This window comes from Cavia porcellus, unplaced genomic scaffold, assembly GCF_034190915.1.
Source record: "Cavia porcellus strain 051 isolate PalLab524CR breed Dunkin Hartley unplaced genomic scaffold, mCavPor4.1 scaffold_10, whole genome shotgun sequence".
In the NCBI taxonomy this organism is placed as follows: domain Eukaryota; kingdom Metazoa; phylum Chordata; class Mammalia; order Rodentia; family Caviidae; genus Cavia; species Cavia porcellus.
Window position 1 is genome coordinate 67,418,081 of NW_026947493.1, and position 27,248 is coordinate 67,445,328.

At 41.2% G+C, this 27,248-nt stretch overlaps 1 protein-coding gene and 1 long non-coding RNA gene across 14 annotated transcripts; one reads left to right on the top strand and one right to left on the bottom strand.

Annotated features, from left to right (window-relative positions):
• Positions 1-219: 219 nt before the first annotated feature.
• Positions 220-17,924, bottom strand: LOC106025856 (uncharacterized). Of its 4 annotated transcripts, none has more exons than XR_010050224.1 (5): positions 14,220-17,924; positions 5,264-8,552; positions 4,765-4,877; positions 3,135-3,204; positions 220-1,898 (listed from the first exon to the last, which is right to left on the bottom strand). It is a non-coding gene; the product is annotated as an uncharacterized LOC106025856 (long non-coding RNA). The 4 variants fall into 4 exon arrangements; XR_010050225.1 differs by having other exon boundaries at positions 5,264-7,071; positions 8,393-17,924; XR_010050223.1 differs by having other exon boundaries at positions 5,264-5,795; positions 6,171-17,924.
• An 84-nt stretch (positions 17,925-18,008) lies between these two features.
• Positions 18,009-26,226, top strand: Pdp1 (pyruvate dehydrogenase phosphatase catalytic subunit 1). 10 transcript variants are annotated; one of them, XM_063257555.1, is made up of 5 exons: positions 18,051-18,142; positions 18,793-18,827; positions 20,333-20,424; positions 21,940-21,995; positions 22,222-26,226. In XM_063257555.1, the coding sequence occupies exons 3-5, from the start codon at positions 20,414-20,416 to the stop codon at positions 23,877-23,879; spliced, it is 1,725 nt and encodes a 574-aa protein (XP_063113625.1). In that variant the 5' UTR covers positions 18,051-18,142; positions 18,793-18,827; positions 20,333-20,413; the 3' UTR covers positions 23,880-26,226. The 10 variants fall into 10 exon arrangements, with proteins under 10 accessions (XP_063113632.1, XP_063113626.1, XP_063113625.1 ...); XM_063257559.1 differs by lacking the exon at positions 20,333-20,424 and having other exon boundaries at positions 18,063-18,142; XM_063257556.1 differs by lacking the exons at positions 20,333-20,424; positions 21,940-21,995 and having other exon boundaries at positions 18,016-18,142.
• Positions 26,227-27,248: the final 1,022 nt, after the last annotated feature.

Here is a 27,248-nt window from a genome sequence, read left to right on the forward strand (position 1 = left end):
GCTCCCCGAGGCCCTCCTCTAATGCTTGTGTCTTGTACACAGGTATCGCTTCTACAGCTTCAGTGAGTGGCACTTACACAGTGGTTGGAAGACATAATATGCAATTTATACTTGAGTATATTCTGCTAATTAGAACAAAATATATTGGCTATTATTGATCTAATTGGTTCTCACTTTAACTTGTCATTCTGAAAAAAATGCAAATATTCTCAGCTCACAGAAGTAGTTCAAGCCTGCAAGAATTTATTTTTCAACTAATGGAAAGCACAGTCTTTTGTTAATAAATAAAACACAGAGGAGATAAGGATGAGAGAAAAAAGACAGAGTCCATGTGGGAGGTTAAGACACAAGGAAACAAAACTACAATTGACCGTTTTGCCTGGACCCAACTTGAATAGCAGACACATCCACAAGAAATTACTCTAATCTCTGTCACTTAATCAGAACAGTCAGAAGCGAGACACTGGGTCAAGATAATGATCACTGAAAACATTTTTCTATAGAACTTCAGTTCCTGTGGTTTCCCGCACTTCTTTCTGGGAGGACTTCAGAGGTGAAAGGAAGAATTCCTCCCTTCCTTCCAGCAAAGGCCGAAGGCTGCCTCAGGCGCCAGGTCACCTCTGGTCAAGACTTAGCCTCAGTACAGCCCCTCCTGAGTGCTGAGACATCCAAAATGAGGAATGCTCCATTCACGCTCTACGTCACTGTATTTTTCATAGAAACTTCCCTAAAACCCTATTTTTATCCTTTTATTGTGGCCTCTTTTCCTTAAGCGTTGGACGCATTTGACAGGGGCAGGGCTGAGCTCTCTATGGGGCAGTCAGGGCTATTCTGAGATAATCCCAGTCCTAACCACTGACTCCATGTTCTTGAACAGTCTAGTGACTTTCTTTTCTTAGGATGAATTCACATTTTCCTGGGAATTTCTGGTCTTCGCGTAGCTAGGCCCATGACTGGTCTTCCGATATCTGTCTTTTCAGGCAAGATGGGATAGTAGGGAGAATCTGGGTGAAGCTATTGGAATGGGACTCTAGTTTCCTTTTTAAAAATGTATACTTTAATTTATGCTACTGTCCTTTTTCACTAAGAGATAGAATCTTATGTCTTTATTTCCTTGCATGTGAATTTGGTTATGTCATTTGCTTTGGCCAATGACACACTAGCAAATGTGACACAAACAAATTTGGGAAGAGTTGTGCACAGGGAGCTGTCACTTGCTTCTTTTGGAACTCAGTAGCCAGTGAAAAGCCTGCAGCAACCCGCGGGGTACTGCAGACACATAGGTTTCTCCATTAGAAGCCAACACCAACTGTGTGAGTGTGGTCATCCATGCTGACCCAGTGTCTGACTGGTCCATCCATTAGCTGGGCTATAGCCCCATGAGTAAGGGCAGGCGGGTCTAGCAGAACCACATAGCTGAGCTCAGTGCAAACTTCAGAACCCAGAATCAAGAGCTACTCGATGGCTACTGTGTTAAGCCACTCAGGTTTTAGGCTGAGTTGTTATGCAACAACAGATAACTGATACAGTGATGGAAGAACAGAAGAGGAAATGTGTCATCGATTGAATAAGAATCTGCAGGGACCATAGGATTGACAGGAATAAGCATCCATAATAAGAAATAAGGTCTTCTGATGCTGAAATTATATGATTTGATGAGCATAACATATACTTTAAATTCTTAATTGAAAACCATGTCTTCTCTTCCCCTTGCTTTTACATTGTGAATCCCCCACACAATACACGACCCATAAGAACTACTGTTGACGATCACAGGCACCTATCTCATCGCACCCTCTTTGCTGTGTTCTGTGCCTCCGTGGCAGCCCCCTTCTTGAGTTGTGTGGTTCTTGCAAACTTTTACTTCACATGATTCTTCTCCCAAGCTTGAATATGAGCTATAATGCAGTAAAGAGTCGAGAGTTATGTGCAAATTAATTTCTTTGATAAAAAGATATTAAAATCATTTGCAAAGTCACACACAAGCATAAAAGAAAGCAGCTGCTATAACACTAAAGGAAATTACCTCCAGGACTCCATCCAGTAGAAGGCAATTTTCAGTGACTAAGACAAAGGCCTTCGGAATAAGCAGCAGTAATGGAAATGCTGACAAACCCATAACTCCCACAGCTGAAGGAATGCCAAAGTAAGACCAGAATAATAATGACACCGTGTCAATGCCCACTGCTTTTACCTACCATTGACAGCAAATGATAGAGCAGGCTTTCATAAGGACATGATTATTACTAGATTAAAAATTGTTCATTAAAATAATTTCTGAAAGCTGAGGAAAAGGTGCTGTATACTTTTGGCTATGGTTTCATTTCACTGTGGTTTTTGCCGATTGGTCCCAAATCAGAGGTGTCCCCGATGGGACACTAACCTATCCTGCATTACACGGAGGGAGATGCAGGGGGGACAGTGGTGTCTCTGTCCTCACGTCATAGTATGGGCCTGGAGTTCTAGAAAAATGTCCTTTCAAAAAAAAATGTCCTTTCCAACTAACCCCTTCCCTGGTTTTGACATAGTTTTGTTTTCTTTGAAGCACAAGGGACATCTGGAAAGAGTATAGAGCTTCTCATCTCTGTTTATGCCCCCCTCCTCTGCTTACAAGTCCCCTGAGGCCCACAAAGCCTCTCCTCCTCCAGATACCCAGAGCAGACCCAGCAGGAGGAGCCCAGAATGGTTTGAAGGTACAGCTGCCCTTATTCATCACAGAATGTCCTTTCATCTTATCGTGGCTTTTTTTAGCCTGAAGGACAGAGAGAGAAAAGAGTCTTGATTTTTTTTTTCTTATTAATCTGCTGCCTCTGGCAGCCTGTCTAACATCTGAAATCATTCGTGATGTAAAGTGTTTGTCTATTTTGCACAGTTTTATGGGGTAACAGGATGGAAACTCAGTTTAAAGACTGTTTTGACATGCAATCATTCAGCCCCCCCCCCCACAGAAAAAGTGAAGAAAAAAGATGACTATGCCAAGCAAACTAGAACAGCCCACTATGCTAAGAATGTACATGAATTAAGCTTTGCCAAGGCCACACTGCTTAAGCTCCCCTTACCATCTCCTTGAGCTCCTCACTTGTCCAAAGCTAATTCTGGGCTTAGAGCAAGAGGGTGAATAACCCCAGACTTACAGAGCTGAAGGGACCTCAGTATTCACTTTGGTTCAGCAACTCCTTCGCCTCCCCCACGTCTATTTGAGAGCTGCAGAAACAAAGACAGAGATTGTCATGTCTTCCCAAAAGAGATGTTTAACTCCTAGCACTCTACTTCTATGACTGAACTTATTTGGAAATACCACAGTTGCAGATGTAATCAAATTTCAAACAAGGTCAGGGTGGGCCCTATTGCAATATGACTGTTGTCCTTATAAGAGAAGAAACACCAGACAGGGATGCACGAGCAATGGCTATCTGTAACCACAGAGGCAGTGACAGAAATGAAGCTGCCAACAAGATGCTATGGGCTGCTGGCAGCCACAGGAAGCTAGTAAGAGACAAGGAAGTATACAGCCCTGCAGGTTCCAGAGGGAGCATGGCCATGTGGCACTGTGATTTTGGACTGCTGGCTTCCAGGACTATGAGGAATACATTCCTGTTGACTTAAGCCACCCGGTTCAGGGCACACTGTTAGGCTGCACTAGGAAGTAAATACAGAGAGTGTAGACAAAGGGCCCCCAATCATGGAGCTGGTGAGGAGGAGGTGGGGGGTGGGGGAACACAACCCTCATGGTTCTGTCCAGAGTTCTGTCCACTGTCCCTGGTTTATTACTCTGAAGCTTACACATAAGTTGTGTCCTTGTGCATTTCCTCACATCCTTTGCTTTCACTGCAGATTTCTGTATTTCCTTCAGAGAAACTTTTCTTGTCTCATTCTATTTGGAAAAGGTTGAGACCTACGGATTGATCCCATGAAAACATAGATCACCTTCATCTTGATCCACCAAGCTTCTTCCCATGTTTGTTTCCCTCTCTGTCTTTCTCGAGTATGTTTTCTTCTTGAATCATTTGAAAGGTGCACATTTCATGGCATTTCACACCTAAGATACTTTAGCTGGTACCTCTGGCAAAGGCATTCATCCTCCTTTGCTAACAAGCAGATTCAAGGAATTTAATACCAAAAATATTGTCTACTAACATGACATTATTCAAATTCATCAATTGTTCCCCAAATGCCCTTTGTAAATATTTCATCCTTTCTCCTTCCCTTTCCTGGGGACTTTCCTTCACGTTGGGTCCTAGTATCCAAACACCCAGCAGTAGTATCTCTTCAGTCTCTTTTAATTCCCCTCACCTTGCTTTATGTATTTATTTTTTGACTTTCACTTTGATAGTTTTGAGTAGGCCCACTGCCCTACCTAAAATCATACCCTATAATCTAAATTTGCTTATTTACTTTGTGATTGAATTCAGGTTAGATATTCTTTAGCAAGAAGTCTACCCAGCTGGGTATTTCCCATTTCCTCTCACCAAGAAGATCATGCCCATTGATCTCACCTTGATCATGTCAGGTTCATTGGTTAGAAGACATCTGCCAGATCTTCCCATTGTGGACATATATTCCCTCCCCATCATAATTAATAATCTATAGGAAGCACATGGCAGAACACTTGTTTTTAGTGATTTAATACACTTTACCCAGGGTTAAAAACAAATGTTGGCTTGATATATCATTCCATTACTGAAACACAACACCTAACATGCTCTGCTTGATTTACCACATGCTTTATATGAGGGGCAGAGTGAGGTTAAGGTTAAAACTCACCCTCCTTTACGGAAATGTGAAAGTCATTCTCATGGCTTCCCAGGCATTGCAATATTATCCAAGTCTGGGTCTCATCCAAACTTGCTAACCTTTAGTAAAATTTGCTTTGAAACCTAAGAAGACATATTGAAAGTTAGCTACAGTATATTGAGCAAAATAACCCCAGTCCTCAGATAACAAACTGACATTGGGTAAAATGAAAGTTTGCTTCTGGGTACATCAGGGCTGGAACATCACAGATAATAGCTTATTCTGTTATACTTGCAGTGAGGTGGGATATTCTTTGCTAACACAAAGAACACAAACTTGAGAAAACAGGACACAAATAGATCTCCAGGGCTATGACAATCACTTTCAAGACATCAAAAATACTTTGTTAGGTAGAAGTTAGTGTTTTAGTAATCAGCTAAAAACACACGCATGCACGCATGTGCACACACACACACACATATACACGTCTGTGAGTGAATAATAAATGCAGTTTACCAGGGACACAGACCCCAACATCCCCCTCAGGGCATCCCGTTGCCATCAGAAGGCCCAGTCACTGTGGAATTCTTTCTGTCTTTTTTTCCACCAGATTACAGATTCCATGAGAACAATCTTTGTCCTGTTTTATCTCCAGTGTCCAGAACAATGCCTAGTACACATTGAGTATCCAATAGTTACTGGTTGAGTGAATTAATGACTAAAAGCAGCTGATAGAGATTAGGTCAACTCAACTTTCCCCTGAACTTTCCAAACAGGAGATGTAACCTCAATGTTCGTCTCTTCCTTTTTATTTAGTAACAAAATATGCTTCTCAAGAGGGCCTGATAGCGAATAAAAAGATCTTCTTAGTTCTCTTTCAATGTTCGACAGCTCAGCTGGTTACTACAGGGCAAAGAGGCTTCAGGACACATCTGTGTGCCAGATAGGTTAGGACTGTGCTCCTGGGTGTCAGATCTGTATTGTTCCAAAGCAGGAAGCAAGAAAGACAGCCGTCAGCACAGGTGGGTTGATCTCCTCTCAATATTTTCACTGCTGAGCTGCTAAAGGTCATGAAGCAAGGGAAGTATGAGGGTTATTGATAGAATTTCACATTTGCATAAATATTTAACATTATTTCTCTTTGTCTAGAAATATTGTGATAGAAAATTTTGGTTAATTTGCTTCAATATAACTGCTAATCAAAATAAATGACCTGCTGCTCTATAAATATGTATCAGCACATTTTAAAATTTCTATCCAGGAGCTTTGGTTTCAAGGAACTTGAAAGAACAACTAGTCCTCAGGAATTGGGGGCCTCCAGATTCAAAGATGAGTCAGTAAACAACAGAAGCAAGAAGAGCAGGGGGAGGGCACTGCTTTCAGAAGGAAACAGCAATAATACAAAGTAAAGTATAAGAGGTGAAGTTTGTGCTTACCTCATGCGTATTACTTCTGCTTACAAGTGTCTCGTGAAGTAAGAACTATCATCTGCACCACAGTGAGCAGGAAACGGAGGCTTAATAAGGCTCTTCCTTGACAGTAGGACCAGGTGGATCAAGTATTGATTGATTTTGATTGATTGATTTTGGTGGCACTGGGGACCAAATGCAAAGCCTTTGCACTGACCCACATCCCCAGCACCTTATTTTTATTTTAAGGCAGGGTCTCACTAAGTTTCCCAAGCTGGGCTTGAACTTTCCATCCTCCTGCTTCAGCCTCCTAAAGTGCTGGGATTACAGATGTGCACCACCGTGCCCAGCTGAAGCAGAGGGAGATTTGAATGAGCATGTGTGACCTCCCAGCCCTCTTGTGTGACCCTGCAAGGGTTACCATCCAAGTGCATGGTTGAGAGGAAGCCTGTTATGTAAAATTATTTGGCCAGTCTTCAAGGAACTGTTTGATCATTTCTGAAAGTGCTTGTGTTAGAAAAGAATTTGAGGCAGATTAAGTTCCTGTAAGGTCACCACCCCCAGAATTCAGATAAAGGAGTACCTATACTCTTCTTAAACATCTTTTTGATATTATTCAATCTTTCAATATAGTCTTTGTGGTTCTCCTTGAATCCTTCTTCAAAGATGACACGTTCCCTAAAATTACAGATGTAGTTCAATTCTGGAGGCAGAGCCACACACACGTGGACAGAAAGCTTTGCTACTGCATATGAGCTGAATGAGGACACCGAATGAGCAGAGGCAGTCAGCAGAGAGGAGTTAAAGATTCTGTCACTGCCAGCCAGGTGTGCAGGTGCTTGCCTGTCGCCACAGCACACTGGGAGGCTGAGGTGTGAGGAGTGCTAGTTCTAGCCTAGCGCGGGCAATTCAGTGACTCCGTGAGACCCTGTCTCAAAATAAAGATGGTGATGGTGGAGGAAGGGACCGGGGATGTAGTGTGAAGACCCCAAGCTTAATCCCCAGTACTGAAAAAAGGGAATTACTGCTGGCTTATTAGATACACAGACCCAAAGGCTTTATCCATCTGCCTTTTGAAAACATGGCAAGTGGCGGACTCTACACACAAATATTCTTTATTTTAACCCAACATATAGAAACGTGAAAGTTTTCCAACTCTAAGCTATGTAAGATTTTACGGTGGGAAAATCCTCCCCCACACCAGTTTCCATGATGGCAACTGTGCTTGCTCCATCACCGTGGGCACAGGTTTTCTCTCCTGCTTCTCACCTCTCCCCCACACTCTCCCAGACACGTGCAAGAAAAATACTCAGCAACAGTTGTAAAAAAGCAAGCATACAGTTTTGCTTTCTTAATTTTCCCTTAAGACAGATGTAGTGAAACAGCTGGAGGCCAGCAGTAGGAGCCCCTTTCTCCAATTCCATCCCACGTGCAGTCATTCACAGACAGCCTCCCAATCCTGTGCCCTTAGGCCACCACTAAATGAGTGAAGGCACACAAATGCAGGCTGAGGGGAGACTGTCACATTTCGTTTCACAATTAAAGAAAACACACATATTATCATCATTACTTCATATAGCATAGGACAACGTAACAGAAAATACATGGAAGTGCCCTAATTTAAGGAAAAATAATTTTTAAAAATCATGAAGTCAGCTTATAGAATTTTTATTTTTAAAAGAAAATCATTCCTGAGCTAAGAGAAAGTCTTTCCTGACATTTTACTCCTCCACTACCAAGCAGAAATAATTCTTTTTTCTCTCTCTCCCAAGCATTTTGTGAATACTTCTGGTACTTCACACTTTCATAATATTCCTGCAGATATCTAGCAGATATACTGCAAGTTTTAAAGGCACAAAAGTTGAGTATCACTCTTTTCTCCACTTGCAGAATGTAGCAAAGTCTAGAACACACACACACAAAAAAAAAAAATTCTAAAAGTCTTTATCAAATTATTGCACACACAAGTCAGTCAAACACAAAAGAAAGGATTCTCTCCCTAGACAAAATAGATCAACATATTTGCAAATGAACATATCACAAGGCCCTCCATTGAAGGAAGTCCTGGAGATGTAAAAAAATAAATAACGTTAAAACATTATTTAAATGCTACCGGTACACAGCAGTGGCTTGTGAATTTAACTGAAGTTGTAATAAACAGTCAGCACCATTGTTTAGAGAAGCAATCTCAGCTAAGAAATTGGCTTGGGCAGGTATTTAAACACGTAGCAACATCAGTGTATACATACTTCAAATGCAAATGGAATTCCCAGCAGAGTAGAGTAAGAATTGTCAAAGGTAAGGTAGCAGCCAGCACCAAATGAGATCTCAGTGCTCATTTATCCAAGTTGTTTGTTGGTGAGTCATGGATTTGTGGGCTGAAAACTGAACATTGAGCCCAGCAATTTCCTGAAACCAAGAAAACAATATTCTCTGATTTATTTCCATGACAAAATCTGGCTAGTGTTCAGCAGTGCAGTAAAAATACGTTCCATAAAATTATCTTTATGGGTTTTCTCCTAACATTAGCAATTACCCTTTAAGAGGGGTGGGATCACCAAAACCTTTCCTATAACCTTGAAAAAGTACAGGGAAGTAAAATTATAATCAACTGTTCCTGGTGCTACCAGCTCTGAGCATGTAAGTATACTCAGCTTTATCCTTTTAAGTCCTTAGTGGTATCCAAAATGTCAAATGCTTCTTGCTGGCTTAAGGTTCAGACTTGGATTTACCTTTAGAAGCGTTGAGTTTTGAGGCTACAAAAGTTTACAGTGAAATTGTGGTAGCGATGCCAATTGTAAGCAGGAGGAGAACCTGGAGACACAGATCATTACATTTGCTGGTGTTCACCCTCAGCATGAAAGGAATTGAATCAGCTCTGGGTGTCAACCTGGAGCGTGCTTGAATCCAAAGCCTTTGTATCCCAAGCCAGTGGCATCATGCAGGCTCAGCTCCTCATTTATTTATTCACCGTGGCTGGCAGACTCCAAGACAGCCTTCAGTGCTTTGTACTGCTGGAATTCATATTTGTGACCTCTCTCCCAGTTTCCTACAGTTGATGTGACCAAAAGAATGTTGTAGAAGTGACTTTGTTGCTGTTGTTTTGTTTTGTTTTTTGAGACAGCATCACACTATATAGTCCAGGGATGCTTCAAACTCGCTACATAGCCTAGACTGGTCTTGAACTTGCCAGGATCCTCCTGTTTCAACCTCCCAAGTGCCAGCATGCCTGGGAAGTGACTTTGTGACTATCAAGATTATACGTCCACCTCATAGCTTCTGTCTGGGTCACTCTTTCTCTCTCTAGGGCCACTCATTCTGGGGAAAGTCAGCTGTTATGTCATGAGCAGCCCTATAGAGAAAGGTAGGCAGCAAGGAATGGAAATGTTCTGCCAACTGTCCTGTGAAGGAAACGGAAGGCCATTCCCCAGCCCCAGGCGACTGAAGTCCTATCTGACCACTGACAGCAACCTCACAAGCTCCTCAGCTAGGACCACCCTGCTAATTTACTCCCATTTCTAATCCTCAGAAGCTGAGCGAGGTAAATGCTTGTTGCTTCAAGCTAATTTGGGGAGTGATTTATTATCCAGCAGTAGAAAGCACACTGACTGTGATCTTGGGTGAGTTAGATAGATTGAGCCTCTGCTTCTTCATCTGTAATGCAGGGACTAATATAAAAAGAGATCCATTTGTACTTACCTTCCTTGGCTCCAAAATGAATTTATGGCTACCTTCAGAGATAGATAAAACTTAACACAGCATAAATTAAAAGAGAAATAGAACAGAAGAGCAACTTAGAAAGCCAGAAACAGGAAAGAGATTAAGAAATAATACATTACACAAACTCTATACCTGGGACATAATTCTGTCTTTGAAATTTTGAGGAATACCTCTTACCACTTCCTTTCACACTCACAAAGACACAGGTAGATTATTTTTTCAGCTCAGAGTTCACGTTTTTGAAAAATTCCAGTTATTTTAGAGACATAGAATTATCTGTGGTGTTCCCACGGATGGGAATTTCCCCAGGATGCTCCCTAAAGCACACACAGCGTGGAATTCAAGCTGCTGCTTCTCGCGTCTGGGTTGACACCTACAATGTGTAGCACCCAAGCACACCGCCGCACTCAGACGACAGGGCTGGTGACAACTCTGTCCGCTCAGTGTGAGGTCCTGCCAGTAAGTACCATGGTGCAATTCTAAAAATAGTTCACCGTTCACACATGACTTTCTATGTTCACAAATATTAAAACAGCCTCCTCTCTATGATAAACTTAATGGAAGCGATTTTGGAAAATTCCGGCCAGTCTCATTATTTTTCCAATTCACTTCTGCAACAATAATAAACTCGCAGCCACCCATGCATGAAGCTGTAACAACCTCCCTTCTCATGGTTTCTCATTTACCTCACCACCAAGTCTTGGCTGTTTTAATAATGTCTCTCTTTGAGCCTCTGCACTCTGCTCCCCACCTGGGAGGCACCACCGTTACCCTGTTCACTGGAGTCAGTCTCCTTCTCTAAACCAAGCTTGGGTTCCTGCTCACAGAATTAACTGAGTCTTACAGAGGGTCACACTGCCCCAGCTCCAACTGCATCCCCTCACCCCACCCACACTTAGTAGGCACATTTTAAGTTAAAAATGAGTTTGGTAGGTTCAACCCAGAAAAAGGGCACAAGGGATACAAAGAAACTGGCATTAGGATGATCATAGTGTACATGTAATGCTCCACACACAAAGGCCTTTGGGAGCATATTTCCTTGTCATTTGCTGTGCAGAGTCTGCATGAATGCCTCCAGTAACGGGAAATGCATTATCTCAATGGATAACTAATCCTGTTTCCAGAAAATGATAGCCACATAAAGTTACCATTTTGAGCTTACATTTAACTTCCACACATTTATTCTCACATTTTTCAAACTCCAGGCTTTTCAGATATGTCTGGCTTTCTTTTCATATGACTGTCATCGAAGTATTTGAAGGCCATATCGCGAATATCCCTAAATTTCACATATGCTATTATTAAACTTTTCACCCTGCTGGCAGCCTTCCTCTGGCCACACTGCAAATTTTTTTTTATTTCAAAGTATGGTGAGAATCACCAAGGCAAACAGAGGGAGGCCATGACCTCCACAGCCCTCATCCCCACGCGGTCGTGGTGAGTGACCACAGGAAGCACTAAGCTTTCTGCCCAACTTGTATGTTTGTGTGTTTGTATGCAGCATCTATGCATTGAGCAGAGTCTTGCTTACTTGCACAAGCTAGCCTCTGCTCTTGGGATTCTACTGCCTCAGTCTGTGGAGCAGAACTGGGATTACAGGCCCATGCCACATGCCTAGGCTTTTGAAAGATAAGACTACAAAGAAATGAGGTGTTAATGGTCACTCATTTCATACTGCTACCCAACAAATTCCAGTGAGCTCTTTTTCTCTCGCATAAGCCCAAGTAATTCCTCCCACAAATCCTATAACATAAATTTGAATGCCTTGCACTGAATATTGGTACATTCCAGCCTGTACTGCTGGTCATTTTTGGATTTTCATTTTTAAGCTCTCTGCCTAAATATCAGGCTTCTTGAGGATAAGAATATTTATTTTCACTATGTGTTTTCTTAAGTTATAAATGAATGAATACCAAAGAGAGAAAAGCACTGTGGTTCCCCCTAAAAAAATATGCCCAAAACCATAATTCCCAAAACCTGTGATTATGGCAAAGGAGAATTCAAGGTACATGTGAATTCAAAGTTTCTAACCAGTCCATTTTAAAGAGACTATCCCAGACTCTAACAGCAGGCTGAAACTAATCAGAAGGTTCTGTTATAAAGCAAGGCAGAAGTTAGAGTCTGAGTATGCTTTGAAGACATCATTCTGCTCACTGTAGATTAGAGAAAGGAGTCATGCAAAGCCAGGCAGGGTGGTGCATGCCTGTAATCTCAGAACTTGGGAGGCTGAGGCAGGAGGGTGGCTGCAAATTCAAGGCCTGGGCTGGGCTGCAAAGTGAGTTCAGGGCCAGCCTGATCTACATAGTAAGACCCTGATTCAAAAAGCCAAGAAACAAACAAACAACCCCTCCCCCAAAAGAAACCAAACCAAAAGAAAGAATGATGGCCACTGTCGAGAATGGTAAAAGAAAACAGATTCTCCTCTGGTGTTTCCAGAAGGGACACATCCCTGCTGACATCACTCCAGCCCACTGAGACCCAAGTCAGACTTCTGATCTACAAAACCCAAAGCTAATATGTGTGTTTTCTCAAGACACTTCCATTGTGGTAACTATTACAACAATAATAGAAAACCAAAAAGACCTAACACTTGGTATGGCTTGCCATCCATCATCTGGCATTTTCAGTCACCTTACCCCTAATCCTTAATCACACCTTAGATTTAAAAAAGGTGAAGTTACTGGGTAATTTTTAAATTTTTATTTATTTACTTTTTTGTCTGAGACAGCGTTCTGCTATGCAGTTTAGGCTGGCCTTCAATTCACTTTGTAGCCCAGGCTGGCCTCTCAACAATCCTCCTGCTTCAGTCTCCCAAGTACTAAAATTATAGGCATATGCCACCAGGCTTGGCTTGCTATTGTTAATGTTCCCCTTTGTCATTTCTTTCCCCACAAACGTTTTCTCTCCAGTTGATATTGCTTAAAAATAAAAGCATTTTAAGTTGAACAATAATTTAAAGGTTTTGGCAGATTTTTAACTCCATATAATAAAATGAACTACAGTTTATCAGTAGAATGTAATTGAATACATTAGATATTTATCTATAAATAACATCTGGTATCGGAGGAAAGTGTGCTTTTAGAGCAATAACTGGTTCTCCTGAGAAACCAGAACTGAACCTTGGCACGTTCTCACAAGAATTAGTCAAGCAGTGGTACACTTAGCTATTCAAATTGTATTGCTGGTTACAGACACAATAAGCCTGGGTAGAAATCCTGAAATTTAACGATGTAGTTTGCCTCAAATCCATGATGAAAATGTGATATTCTGTAGTTCCATGAATGTATAATTACATGAGTCACATCACATCTTTTGAAAAGGTGACGTTTATTCATCCATACATTCATTCATGAAATATTCTCAGTGCATTCACCTGTGGCAGTATGCTCCATTTTTCTTCATTTCAATTGAGTTCACTTATTCATTACCAAACACTTGCTGTGTAGTGGTCACTATGGCATAGTGCCTTAGAGGGTAAGCTCTGGGGGTAGACAGTCCTCTCCCTTGTGATTTATATAATCCTGGGCAATTTGCCCCTACTGAGACTCAGTTTTCTCTCCTGTGAAATGGACATAAGGATAATACCTATCTTGCACTGAGGCAATGCACTCAGAATGGAGATGGCATAAAGGAAACACTTACTACCTGATACACGTTGGTATACAAAAGAGTCATGGTTCTTGTCCTCGAACATCTTATACTCTGTTAAGCAAAGAGCTGTCACTTTGAAGAAGTATAAGCAGCTACTATTTCTGAGGTCATGGCTTGAGGACTCCTGATGGAGTTTACAGATTGGCAGGACCTGCTTCAGAGGCGCTCACGACCTTGCATCTATTGTAAATACACCCCAATCTAGACAGTCCCCAAAGTCTCAGCTACCCTGGAGCCCTTCCCTCACTTCTACCCTGTGTTTCAGGGAATGAATCTACAGAATTATATGGAATGAAAACCTTGCCAGATTGCCTGATGGCAACACCATAATACCAAGCCCTCTTCATCCCCCTCCCACACTTACACGTGCCATTCTTATTTTTGAAGATATCCTCATTAACAGGGACTTTTGAAATCCTGATGATCCCTTATGATTGTCCAGTGTATGATTTTTAAATTTTATGATGGTGTGAATTGATATGATTTAGCAGACACCATATTTAAATTTGGGATTTTGACCTCTGTTTGGACTAAGGTTCTGGGGTATGATATTCTCTTTCAGTGGGGCTCAATGACAGCATGATGAGGCTCTGTGAGCTGCATGATCACAAGGCGAAACAATTATACTCAATGCATGATGTTAGCAAGTTAGAAGGTTCAGTAGATTTAGGGGTACTCAATACATTTTCATCGTAAGTTACTTACCATCATAAGTAAGTCCACAAGCACCAGCAGGTACCACTCTCAGATCCACAGATACTCATTCTTCTTACTAAAAGGACTTGAACTTTTATTATTAAGCCACCCTAGATACCTACTTTTCTTATTTTTTGTCATGTCAATGAATAAACAGAAACTCTCTACCAGCCAAAAGGATTCTTTCCCTAATTTTGCGAGACAATGAAGTTTGACTTATTTTCCCCTTCAGTTGTCTACGGACTTTTGAAATCTGATAACAGATTTCAAATATAAATTTAGACAACGTGAAAGCTCCTCGAACAGCCTCTGGTCTGAAGGAAACCACAATAACATGTTCTGCCTTTTCCATGTAAATAACTTGTCAATTTTACAGCATTGTTCCAAGTAAATAAACTTTAAAGAAGCAACTCAACACGGATGGTTTGCTTACTAACTGCTCACTGATATTCTAGTTGAGACCAATAGGAAAACAGAAGGTAAGGAGAAATGTGGCAAACTAGCCTCTCTTCCTTCTGATTGCCGATTTTGGCAAAGGCCACAGTAAGTCAGCAACCAGCACACTAATAGCATCTCAGTCCCACTTACAGATCTATTTTAAGCTTCCTGGCTGGCATCACTGAAGCTACTGGATCATCTGTGCACTTCCCAAGCTAACCTCCAATATCCCCAAGAAGCTATTCATCCTCCCACACCAGCAGGCCAATCTGCTCAAGCATTTTCTCATTTCTATGTTTGTTAAGAGAATGACTAAACGTTAAGGGTCACAGCCAGGAACTGTCTCACAGTTTTTAGTATCACAGAAAGCATGTGTGTAGACAAAGCAGTATTTTTCCTAGTGCTGTCTTTGTATCACACTATTTTTGAAGGCCCCTTCTCCCTCCTCGCCTGCCCCCTCTCTACAGCAATCTTAGGTTGTTTCAATGCTACTTTTCAACGCTTTCCAATGATGATGTATCAACAGGTGTTTGGTGGCTAAAACAATCTGTGAGGTCAGAACAGTAAACTCAAGAACGGCCTTGGCCTTAGCTAGATGAATAAGGCTTTCAAAGTGCCTTGGGTGGCCACATGGAAGTCCATCTAGAAACAGGAACACGGCCATGCCAGAGGGAAGTCAAAGTGGGCTGCAAAGGAACCTCTGCTAGTGTACCAGCAATCGGTAACTCTGTGGAAGAGCTGGAACTTTATTTACAGCACGCACTGAATTATATAACTTTACAACTAGAGAACAAAACTTGCACCTCTAAATAAGATTATTTCAAATCCACCACCTTGGAGAGGTTTTATTCTGATTCCAGAAATACTTTGGCATTCAATCTTGATGACAAATTCTTTTGGCTATATTTAGTGGTGGCAAATATGAGGTTGGTATTATTTTAAGAAATAGCTAGATCATTCAGAACTAAGAATAATAAGATGGGACAATCAATACTATTCTGCTATAAAATGAAAAAGTTGATTATAGTACAAGTTGGAGTTACCTTTGCAGATATGAAAACAATTTGAAAAGAGAACTTTAAAAGAGCTCTGAACAAGGGTGTATGCTACCAAGGTGATAGCTTTGAAGAGGTTATCTCCTATGGATATGTAGGTTCTGGAGACCATTACTATATTGATAACTGTTAGGAAAACATTTATAGACAACAGAAAAGTCTACTAGCAACTTCTTTGGTACACACTCAGGCAAGAACTCTTAACAATCCACTTAGCCTCAGTTAACTGGTCTCGATGCTTATGAAGTAGGGCCTCACAGGTAGTGAGAGTCATGTAATTTAAAGTGACATCCCAAGGTTCCAAGACTCTTATTCAATTAATAACACTAGTTTTAAAGACAGAAGTGGTGGTACCTGTAATCCCAGTACTCAGGAGCCTGAGGCAGGACTGCTCAGAGTTGAAAACCAGCCCAGGCCATGTAGTGAGTACGAGCGCCAGCCTGAACTGCATAGTGAAACCCTGTCTCAAAACAAAAACAAACAACAACTATAGCTATAGAATATACTGTCCTTTAGGATATGGGTCTCCTATTCTGAAGTTCTTAATCGAAAACACTGACCTGACATGTCTTTAAAAGTCATACCTTTGTTAGCAAGATGTGTGTGTATGTTTGTATATATGTCAACTCAATACAACCTTTTGAGTTATTCCTACTTTTATTTTTTATCTCACATATGAGAGAACTGAGGCACAGTAGAGGCTGTCCAAAACCATACAGCAGGCTGCAGAGATAAATCGAAGGCGGTCAGATTCCAGCTAGGTCCGTAGTTACTATGCCACACCTTATGTTGCCTCGATAAGCCAAGGGGAAAATTAAAAACCAGATAAAACAAATGAGATAATAGCAAATGAAAAACAATGAAAGGTACTTGCAAATTTATAAGAAGCTCATTTGATAAGCAAAACTGAGGGTGGGATGGGTCTGATGGACCTATGTAAAGTGAGTGAAGGCCAGAATACTAACCACGAATTTCCCGAGGATAACAAAAAGACTAAAGTACTTATAGGATAGAAGAGGCAGCTTGAAAGACTCAGGATTTCTAAATAAATAGTTTGGATACATAGAATTTTTCCTTTCTTACAAAAATCAGATAGAATTAACAGAACTGCACAGTATCGCTAACATGACAATCAAGTCTACAAAACCTGGGAAAATTTATGGGTTTGTAAAGTGCTAAAGATTATAAATCAAGGTCAACTTGTTGGTTAACATTAGGTAGGAGAAGTGCAGTGATCCTGATACCTGATACCTCCAAGGAAACTTTTAGAAGACAGTATCACACAAGTAGGGATCTGTAAATGAATGGCAGGAAGTAAAGCAGTTTTTAGAAGCCATTGTCTCATTAAGCCTGAATGGAGGTACGTGAAGTGCCATAAGTGTCACATGCAAGGCCAATGACAAACCTAAGCCTAACTTGAGCTCACACGAAGAAGCTGAGTCTCATGGCAGGGAAATGCATCCATCACTGAGAATCACTGCAAGGGCTCTTTTCACTTTTGCAAGATGCATCCTACTCCTTTCCCTTGCAACCAATTAAGACAAATGAGACAGACGAAACTCATTTCAAAGTCCTTCAAGGGAGGAGACCATACACCTGTTCTACATGGGAAACAACTCTTTCATCAAAGTTGCCCCTTGAAGCTGTTCAGACCAGCTGCCTCTCCCTGGGACTGAGATGCGCCCTCCCCCAAAAGATAGAAAACACCCGACTCATGCTTTCATCTACAACTTGTGGTGAATGAATGAAGCAAGAGACAAACTCGAAATTCATTCGCGCTTTCCATCACAGGCTGGGAGGGACTGCGGGAAGCCTGGTCGCTCCGCAGTCTAGCCGGGGCAGCAAGCACAGACCTGCGGTCAGGCCGACCTAGCGCTCCAGAGTCCCCCACCGAGGCGCCAGGGATTCGCGGAAGCTCGCCTGCTGGGGAAACAGCCAGTCCCCGGCGCCCCACGCGCACAGAGACGCTGGGACCAACCCAGAGCTTCCTCCCTCCCCGGCTAGCGGCCAGCACAGTCATCGCCACCTCCGCCCCACGGGAGCATCCACCAAGCCCAGCTCAGGTCCACCTTCCACTTGCCCGCGAGCGCGGTCACGTGGCCAGGCATCAGGAGCCAACGGGCGGCGGGCTCCGAATGGAAGGGATTGTCTGACCTCCGTGACGTCACAAAATTGGCAGGCCGCGCGCGCCTCTTCCGCCCCCGCCCTGCAGGCGGCCCGCTCTCCGTCTCCCCCGCCCACTCGCCCTAGAGCAGCCAATCAGGAGACGAGACGCGCTTGGGCCGGAGCGCGCGGGCGGGGCAAGGGCGCTGAGCGGGCGACCCGGGGCGGGGTTCGGCGCTCCGGGTAGCTGCGCGCGGCTGCGGGAGGGAGGGAGCGCCCGAGGGGTGCCCCGCCGCCTGAGAGTCGCGAGAAAGCGGCTGGCCTCCGCTGTGCCCGGTTCGTATTCTCCACTCCCAGACCCCAGCCGCCCCGTCCAGGGTCCTGTCCCCTAGGCCGAAGTTGTGAGGGGGCGTCGGGGTTGGGACTCGACGGCCGCTGGCAAGCGAAGGGCGGGCCGTCGGCGGCCGCGCGGGCCGGGCCCAGGGCGCCAGGTGTTCGCCGTGTGCAGGGCTGCGGCGCGGGCGTGAAGGCGCTGCGCGCTGCCGTGGGCTCCGGGTGCGGTGCGGGCCGGGCCCACTGTACTGCCGGCTGGTCCTGGGGCTCTGCGCGCCCACTGTCACCGGCGGTGAGGGGGGGTTCGGGCGTATCCGCGGCCGCGTGGGGCCGGACGGGGCGGAGGATGGCGCGCGCTCGTGGGCTTTGCGCCCGGGCTCCGCGAAGGGGCTGGGGCGCACTCTGCCTCCCCGGCGGGGTGGGTTTATTTGTTTGGTTTCCTTTTCCCCACCCCTTTCTCCCTCCTCCATCCTCTTCCCCCCTCCCAGCCCGTTCCCGGGCTGCGGGAAACCTCGCCCCTCCTCTGCTCCCGCCTCCCCGCCGTCGCCGCCTCTAATGAGCATCTCCGCCTTGCTTTCAATGGGCCGGTGCTGCTGTCGCTGCTGCTGTCCGCGCGGGTTGTGGATGTTGTCGGCTCCGTGTTGTGATGACAGGAGAATGTGTGTGTGTCCCGGGCCCAGACGAATTGGTAGGTATCCACTTAACTACCTGCGTTGGGTACCCAGGGAGGTTGATGACTGATTTTGTGTGTGCATGATGTTAGGTGTGTCGGCACGGATTTAAGAGCAAGATAGATAGAAGACGACGACAAAGGCGTCCTGGAGCGGGATAGCTTTGATGCCTTAATAAGTGCGATTTTCAGGTAGGGACAAAGGAAACTGATCAAACAAGTGCTGGCCGGGCGCTTCGTGCTTTCTAAAGGAAACCAGTTTTTCATTCATGTAAAGACAAGAGCTGTGAAACCACTTGGCATTTCCAGAAAATGCTGAAAAATAGAAAAAATATTTTATGCAGTGTTTAATCAGATTACATAAACCGAGATTCTGACACATTTAGTGATTAACATTTGTTTTTCATTTGCATCAGAAGCTTTGCAAAGCAAACTAGCTCCAGAGTAGGTGCACTGAGAGCAATTTCTAATTAATTTGACCGCAGATTTTTTGATGAATAGAATAATGTCTTGGCACAGGCTTTGCCGATCGCATCAAGAATGGATGGGGCTCTTTCCTGTATCTGGTTGCAGCACATTTTTTCTTCTTAGTCATTGGCAGAATTAGCCAAATCTGCCTAGGAGTGTGATGCTGCATATTATGTGACCGACTCTGGATTATGGGGTAGGAACTTCAGCAAAATTGTAGTTAGAAATAACTTAAAAAATTGACACTGCACCAAAAATTATACATTGTTTTTACTGCACAATGAAGCACCTTCTACTTTAATTTAGCAAGTTTATCAGCAAAAGTTTTGATTGCGTAAGCATTATTATTGGATCCGAAGATATTTAGAAAGATAGTTTTTCAATGCTCACTTATAGTTAATCAGAGCATTTGAAAGTACATTGACTTCTAAAGGTATCCGGTATGATGGAATGAATACACAGCACATACCACTTGTAGTGATATGATATCATGTTTGTTAATCATAGAGCTGAGCTTTCATGAATTGCAATTGCCCTAAGAATTCGTCTTTTGAAGGCTTGTTAGGAGCCTGGGGTATTAGGATTCTCAATCCATATGCTTAACCTCAGAATAACTGGGAAGATGTAGCTGAAAATTTTCACTCTTTGCTTTTTTGTCTTAAATCTCCAGTACTTTTGTTTTGAAGGAAAAATATAGTTGAGTGCTTAAATTTTCTTCAGCGCGCCTGCACTGTAAATTGTGCTCTTTTGCCACAAACTTCATTCAGTTTTGCAGTCAATGATAATAGCAGAAAAATTGCCAAAACAGGGAATAAGGAAAAAACAGGTTTGCTGGACTTGTTCTTGATTAGATATAATATAGACAAACCCTGTTGTGCACTTATCACCCTCTCACCCTGTAAGTTTTCAGATGAAGACAAATAGAGATTTAGGAGATTATGAGGAAATTTTATTTTTATTAAGATTACATCTGTTACACATTTTTAATAATAGAAAAATCTTTTTACACAGTTAAAAGTAAGTTCATGTGTTTTTTTGCATGCAAACCTAAAAAGAGCTAGGATTTGCATCTGGAGACCAGTGTCATGTTTTCCAACACTTGAGCACATCTCCTGGCTCAGTCCCGTAACCTTTGGATGACTTTCAGGTATTCAGTTTGAAGTGCTGTTATTTAAGTGCTGTTATTTAGTCCTGGTAGGTTCTTGGTTTTCTGGAATTTCTGTTTTGCACCTGCATTCCAGGATGTTTATTGAGTTATGGATACTTACTTTCAGAATTCTGGTCATTACTTTCTATTGCCTGATCCTGTATTCATTTTTATAAACAAATTTCTTCTTACATTGCACAGTTTAATAATGGTATTTTCTACTACTTGAAAATGGTGATCTGTATAACTGGTTTAAAAAGTGCACATTATGACAGCAAACGAGAAAGTGATTTTTTTTTCAGTATTTAGTTTCTCTGCTTCCCTACTTGCCACTTAACATTTCTCATAGAATAGGTGCATGGAAATACAGTACATCACTAACACTATGATATCTGTAAATTTTTCTCTTCATTGGTTCAACCCCTGGAAACAATAGTTTATAAGACTCAAATGATTTTATTTTCCTTATTCTTTGTTGTTTACTATATTTATTTAAAATATTATTAAAGTCTATAATCCAATGAATAATTTGAAGCAGTATTTTAAGAATTTAGAGAAAATTGTTATTGAGGAATAAGAGGGTTTTTTTAAATCACATACATATTATTCAGGATAATGACTTGCATTCATTAAATTTTCCACATGAATTCCCAGCAAATTATTTTCAGTGTCATGTGATTTTTAAAAATTTGTAATTATAATGCCACCCCTTTATAATCCAAACCTACTGTGTGACTATTCTTGATTGTTCTCCTTAGACAAAATTCGGATCTTTTTCTTAATATAAGACATAAGACACAATTTTTTTTGGAAGTAAATTCCCCTTGAAGTCCGTAGTAGTTAAAAATAATATTTCTGTAGCTTTCTCTTATGACTGCTAAGCAGAGGACAGTGGTAGCAAGTACACTGAATTCTAGAACTAAGATTATTTATGTTACTAGCAAAGCTGTAGACCTACTAGAATACTGTTTTTATCACAAAGGGCACAATATAATTCAGCAATGAATAAATGAAATGTGAATTTGATTTCAAAGCCTTAACAAATATAAAGACATGAATCCTAGAAGAGACCTTAGAGAACATCAGCTTCTGTAGTTCATGTATAATGTATGAGAATGAGACTCACTGAGGCGAACTGTATTTTCCAGGATTACTTGGTGAGTTGGTGGCACGGTGATTTGGAGAGGTAGGCTTTGCAAGATCATTCACTGAAGTACAGGAAGAAATTTTTATTTCATTAGGTGGAGAATTCGTGTATGCTATAGTAAATGCAATATTAATAAACATGTATATAATTTACAAATAACATATAAATATACATAGTTGAGGATGTATCCTAACACCTTTTGTTGCATGTAATCAAATGCCAGCAGTTGACTACAAATCTCAAAACTGAGTTTTCAAAAATTGAAAAAAGTGAAAAATCTAAGACCTTTTCCAAAAAGGATAGAGAGGGACGAGGATTGGCCAGGTAGACTACTGCGGCATAATGTTGTATAACTTTCATTTCCTCAGCTTTTCCTGGCCAAATCTCTGTACAGTTTGTGCTGCACAAAGAAATACAGAGAAAAGTAAGTTCACTTTTCAGTCCAGGCTTCATGAATGATTAGTTTTATTAATTATCATAACACACCTTGTACAAATAGTGTATGATGTATATAAATTATGGTACTTCCTAACACAGGGCTTAGCACGTAAACTGACTTAGTAAATATTTCCTATAAAAGCAGAGATAAATTCAGTAACCTGAAGTATAACTCTTTTCTTTATGTGCATCTGTCTTAATTTGCTGTCCAGGAATCCCAGTCAGAAGTTCCAGCCTGCCACTGTTCTCCGATGCCATGCCAGCACCGACTCAACTGTTCTTTCCGCTGGTCCGTAACTGTGAAGTGAGCAGAATCTATGGCACTGCATGTTACTGCCATCACAAACATCTCTGCTGTTCATCACCCTACCTTTCCCAGAATCGTCTGAGATACACGCCCCATCCAGCATATGCTACCTTTTGTAGGCCAAAAGAGAGCTGGTGGCAATATACCCAAGGGAGGAGATACGCTTCCACACCACAGAAATTTTACCTCACACCTCCCCAAGTCAACAGTATCCTTAAAGCTAATGAATACAGTTTCAAAGTACCAGAATTTGATGGCAAAAATGTCAGTTCCATCCTTGGGTTTGACAGCAATCAGCTGCCTGCAAATGCACCCATTGAGGACCGGAGAAGTGCGGCAACCTGCTTGCAGACCAGAGGGATGCTTTTGGGGGTTTTTGATGGCCATGCAGGGTGTGCTTGTTCCCAGGCAGTCAGTGAAAGACTCTTCTATTACATTGCTGTCTCTTTGTTACCCCATGAGACTTTGCTAGAGATTGAAAATGCAGTGGAGAGTGGTCGGGCACTACTGCCCATCCTCCAGTGGCACAAGCACCCCAACGATTACTTCAGTAAGGAGGCATCAAAATTGTACTTCAACAGCTTGAGGACTTACTGGCAAGAGCTTATAGACCTCAACACTGGTGAGTCAGCTGATATTGATGTGAAGGAGGCTTTAATAAATGCTTTCAAGAGACTTGATAATGACATCTCTTTGGAGGCTCAAGTTGGTGATCCTAATTCTTTCCTCAATTACCTGGTGCTTCGGGTGGCATTTTCTGGGGCCACTGCTTGTGTGGCCCATGTGGATGGTGTAGACCTTCACGTGGCCAATACTGGGGATAGCAGAGCCATGCTGGGTGTGCAGGAAGAGGACGGCTCTTGGTCAGCAGTCACGCTCTCTAATGACCACAATGCTCAGAATGAAAGAGAAGTGGAACGGCTGAAATTGGAACACCCGAAGAATGAGGCCAAGAGTGTGGTGAAACAGGATCGGCTCCTTGGCTTGCTGATGCCTTTTAGGGCTTTTGGAGATGTAAAGTTCAAATGGAGCATTGACCTTCAAAAGAGAGTGATAGAATCTGGCCCAGACCAGTTGAACGACAATGAATATACTAAGTTTATCCCTCCTAATTACCACACACCTCCTTATCTCACTGCTGAGCCAGAGGTAACTTATCACCGATTAAGGCCCCAGGATAAATTTTTGGTGTTGGCTACAGATGGGTTATGGGAGACCATGCATAGGCATGATGTGGTTAAGATTGTGGGTGAGTACTTAACTGGTATGCATCACCAACAACCAATAGCTGTTGGTGGCTACAAGGTGACTCTGGGACAGATGCATGGTCTTTTAACAGAAAGGAGAGCCAAGATGTCCTCAGTATTTGAGGATCAGAATGCAGCGACCCATCTCATTCGCCATGCTGTAGGCAACAACGAGTTTGGGACTGTTGATCATGAACGCCTGTCCAAAATGCTTAGTCTTCCTGAAGAACTTGCTCGGATGTACAGAGATGACATTACAATCATTGTGGTTCAGTTCAACTCTCATGTTGTAGGGGCATATCAAAATCAGGAATAGTGAGTGTTTCTTACCTGGCAGTTCTCAAATGAAAGGGCAGAATTTTTAAAAGATGCTAGCATAATAAACATTTCTAGTGAGTCATTCTAAACATTTACCCATTTAATACTGTAGGTAGTTCATACTGACTTTGCAGCAGAGTGATGAGATCCTGAGTGTCTGGTTCTGCCTAGTTTGGACTCACAGCACCTACACTTGAGGCAAGTCAGCTTCTTATTGCAGGTGTCAAGGCATTGACACTTCTTTTTACCATCTGAAAAAATCAGGACTCTGGCAAATATAATCTTGAATAGGCCAAAAGCCAGGATCTTCCCATGTGTATTTTCTTGTTAAAATATTACTATTCACACCTGAAGATCCCTTTCTTCACTAAGATTCTAATGTACATGAGAACATTCATTTATTGCATGACTTTCTGAATATATAATCTATGCACTATTTACGTAAGTTTATTTTAGCCTGTGATTTTCAGATCTAATACTTTAAGCCATAAATGACCATGAACCAAGCAATCTGAATTTGTGTTTTTTTTATTATGTGACAATGCTTCTTAGATGGAATAATACACTATACCCATTCCCCTATACTCTGATTTTCTTAATGGATTGAAATACTTCATTTTTCCACACACTGAGAGCGTAAAGCTTTTTAGTTATGTCTACTCTTACGTTGCTGTTAACCAAAGGAGAAATATTTTTTTTATCTTGTTTTAGTGAAAAACTCAATTTGGTGTGAAATAATGATACCCAGAATAAAAAGAAGAAACTGATTTATTCAGTAATTGTCATCTGGTACATTGCTCTTACGTAATCCTCAAAGATTAGGCGTGCTGTACGTGTATAGTGGGCAGACTGCTGCTGAGAAATCATATTTCTTAGTACTGGTAAGAATTTTTATCGGTTAGAATTTTAAGAATGACATGATTAAGTTCAAATATTTGAGGTAGTTACCAAGGCTTACTGTTACCATTTGATAGTGAGATGGGAGGAAATGTGTGATTTTTCCCTACTTAGACATAAGTCCATTAAAATATTTGCTTTAAAATCCCTAAAGGCTTTAAACATAATGTTGCTTAAGATGTATGTGTTAGATATATACATGAGAAATATAAAAGGTAACTATTGTGCATGCCTGATGTAATAGAACACTTACTAGCATCAAGTGTTGTTTGCAGCAGTCTCCATAATTACATGCAGTCCCTTCTAGTATTGTATCAAAGTAGATGAAAATAAATACACTCAAATTGACTTTTTGGGAGTTTACTTAATATGCATTAAATGACATTTTCCTGTGTTTAATGGTGTTTTGTGTACTGCTGTGCATATATTTTCATCACTTACCCCTGTTTAAAAAGACTGTATTTGAAATTCACATAATGTTTAATACAAAACATGATCAGCTTTTTCTTATATAATTAATTGAGTATTGAAGAGTCTTTTCAGAATTCTGCAGGATACAAACTAGATGTTACAGGATACTGTGGGCCATGCATATTAAATCAATGGGTGCAAAATTTGTTCCAATTGAAAATTGACTTAGGAATTACAGCTCAGATTATATCTTATGCTGTTTGTTTTCTGAGATATTTTTGTACGTTAAGTCAGTTTGGACCTGTTTTTTAGGCAGTATTTTGGAATGGGAAAAGCTGTACTATGTATTTATTCCTAAATGTTTTGACGCAGACTGTCTTTTAATGAAATAGTGATTGTGGTAGCAAAACCCATCTTTAGCTAATGTTTGAATTGCTTTTGAACATCGCCACTGGAGAGTTCCATATTATATACAAATATAGTTGCATACTGAATATATTCCATATAATATAGGAAATACAAGTTTGGCATCCTGTGACCATGATAAAGATAATTGTTATCGTACAAGAAGTTTGGCCTACAAGCCTCCAAAAAGTTGGGAAGCTGGTCTACTTTGTGTAGAAGTGAAAATGAAATGTGGAGTTGACATTGTGGAAATGAAATTAATTGGGTGTTAGAATCTGAATGTATTCATCTAAAAGTAGTTGTATTTTAATAGTAATTGGTTGCCACATTGATGTGATTTAGAATTAATGTCAATCCATGTAAACTTTCATGGTATCTAGCTTATTAAAATTATGTTTTATTTAAACTTTCTAACATCTGTATTCAATTTCTGTATTTATATTTGATGATTCACGATATATTTAATGTACCCTAGTTAAAAGAAATGTTAGTATTGTATCCAGTACCTCATAGGAACACTGTCTTACAAAAGGTGAATCTGTGGGAAAACACATGAAACAGTTTATATCTAATATAAAAAATGGTCAGAAAAATGGCCACGATTAATTAAAGCTTTATATCTGCTTTCTGAATGGTCTATGTTTTTAATAATAGCAAGGTTCATTAGATGATTTCTGTTAGTAATAGGTTTTATTTAAACTTTAGGATCCAGTAAGTAGTACTTTTTAATTGAGGTATTATTTACTTCAATAGAATGGGACAATTTATAATTTATGAGATTTGGCAAGCACCAGCCCAGTAGAAAAAGAACTCTTCCATTATTCTGTATGATTTCATTATGCCCCTTTCCAGGTAGCCACTGCCTACATAAATACTGTTCAGTTTCTGTAATCAGAGATCAGTGTTGCTTGTTTTAGAAATTCATGTAAGTGCAATCTGTTTGCTCTTGTGTCTGTGCTCAGTATTTTGAGAATCTCAGATTGAATGTATTCTTACTCTGTTCCTTATTACTAACTAGTATTCCATTGCTAGACAGAATCACAGTTTACTCACTGCTAATGGACATTATCCCCACCCCCACATCCTTTTCAACTAATTTTTAGAATAATAATTGTCAGAAATTGTATTTGGTTAAAGTATAGCTTTAACTCTGCACTTAAAATTACAGGTGCGCTTTATAGCCCATACCTCCAATGGTACTTTTTTAAGGCCTTCAAGATGAGTAATGGAAATTTTTCATAGTGAAAAGTTTAGAGAGTAGTCCTTTGCTGTTGACATCTCTGTCCCTCTGCCCCTGAAAATTTTGTGTCATTAAGCTTATTATATAATTGGACTAATAATTCCTACAAGAAAAAAAGCAAATAATAGTTTGGTTTTAATGGTCTTCATCACTGCATTGGATATTGATGTTAGGGATTAACCAGGAAGTGGGTGAACTTCTGTTAATTAAGACAGGGATTATATGACTGACTTTCTGGTTTTATTAAGTAAGATTAATGCTTCCCAGAATGATCTTCACTGCACACTACTCAAACCCATGCCTAAATGTAAGTTACTGTTAATTTTGTTCTTGGTTATGGCAAGAGGTTCTGGGTATTCTCATTTGTCTAGGACAGTGACGTGAACCTATTAGACCTTTCAGCGTTACAACTCA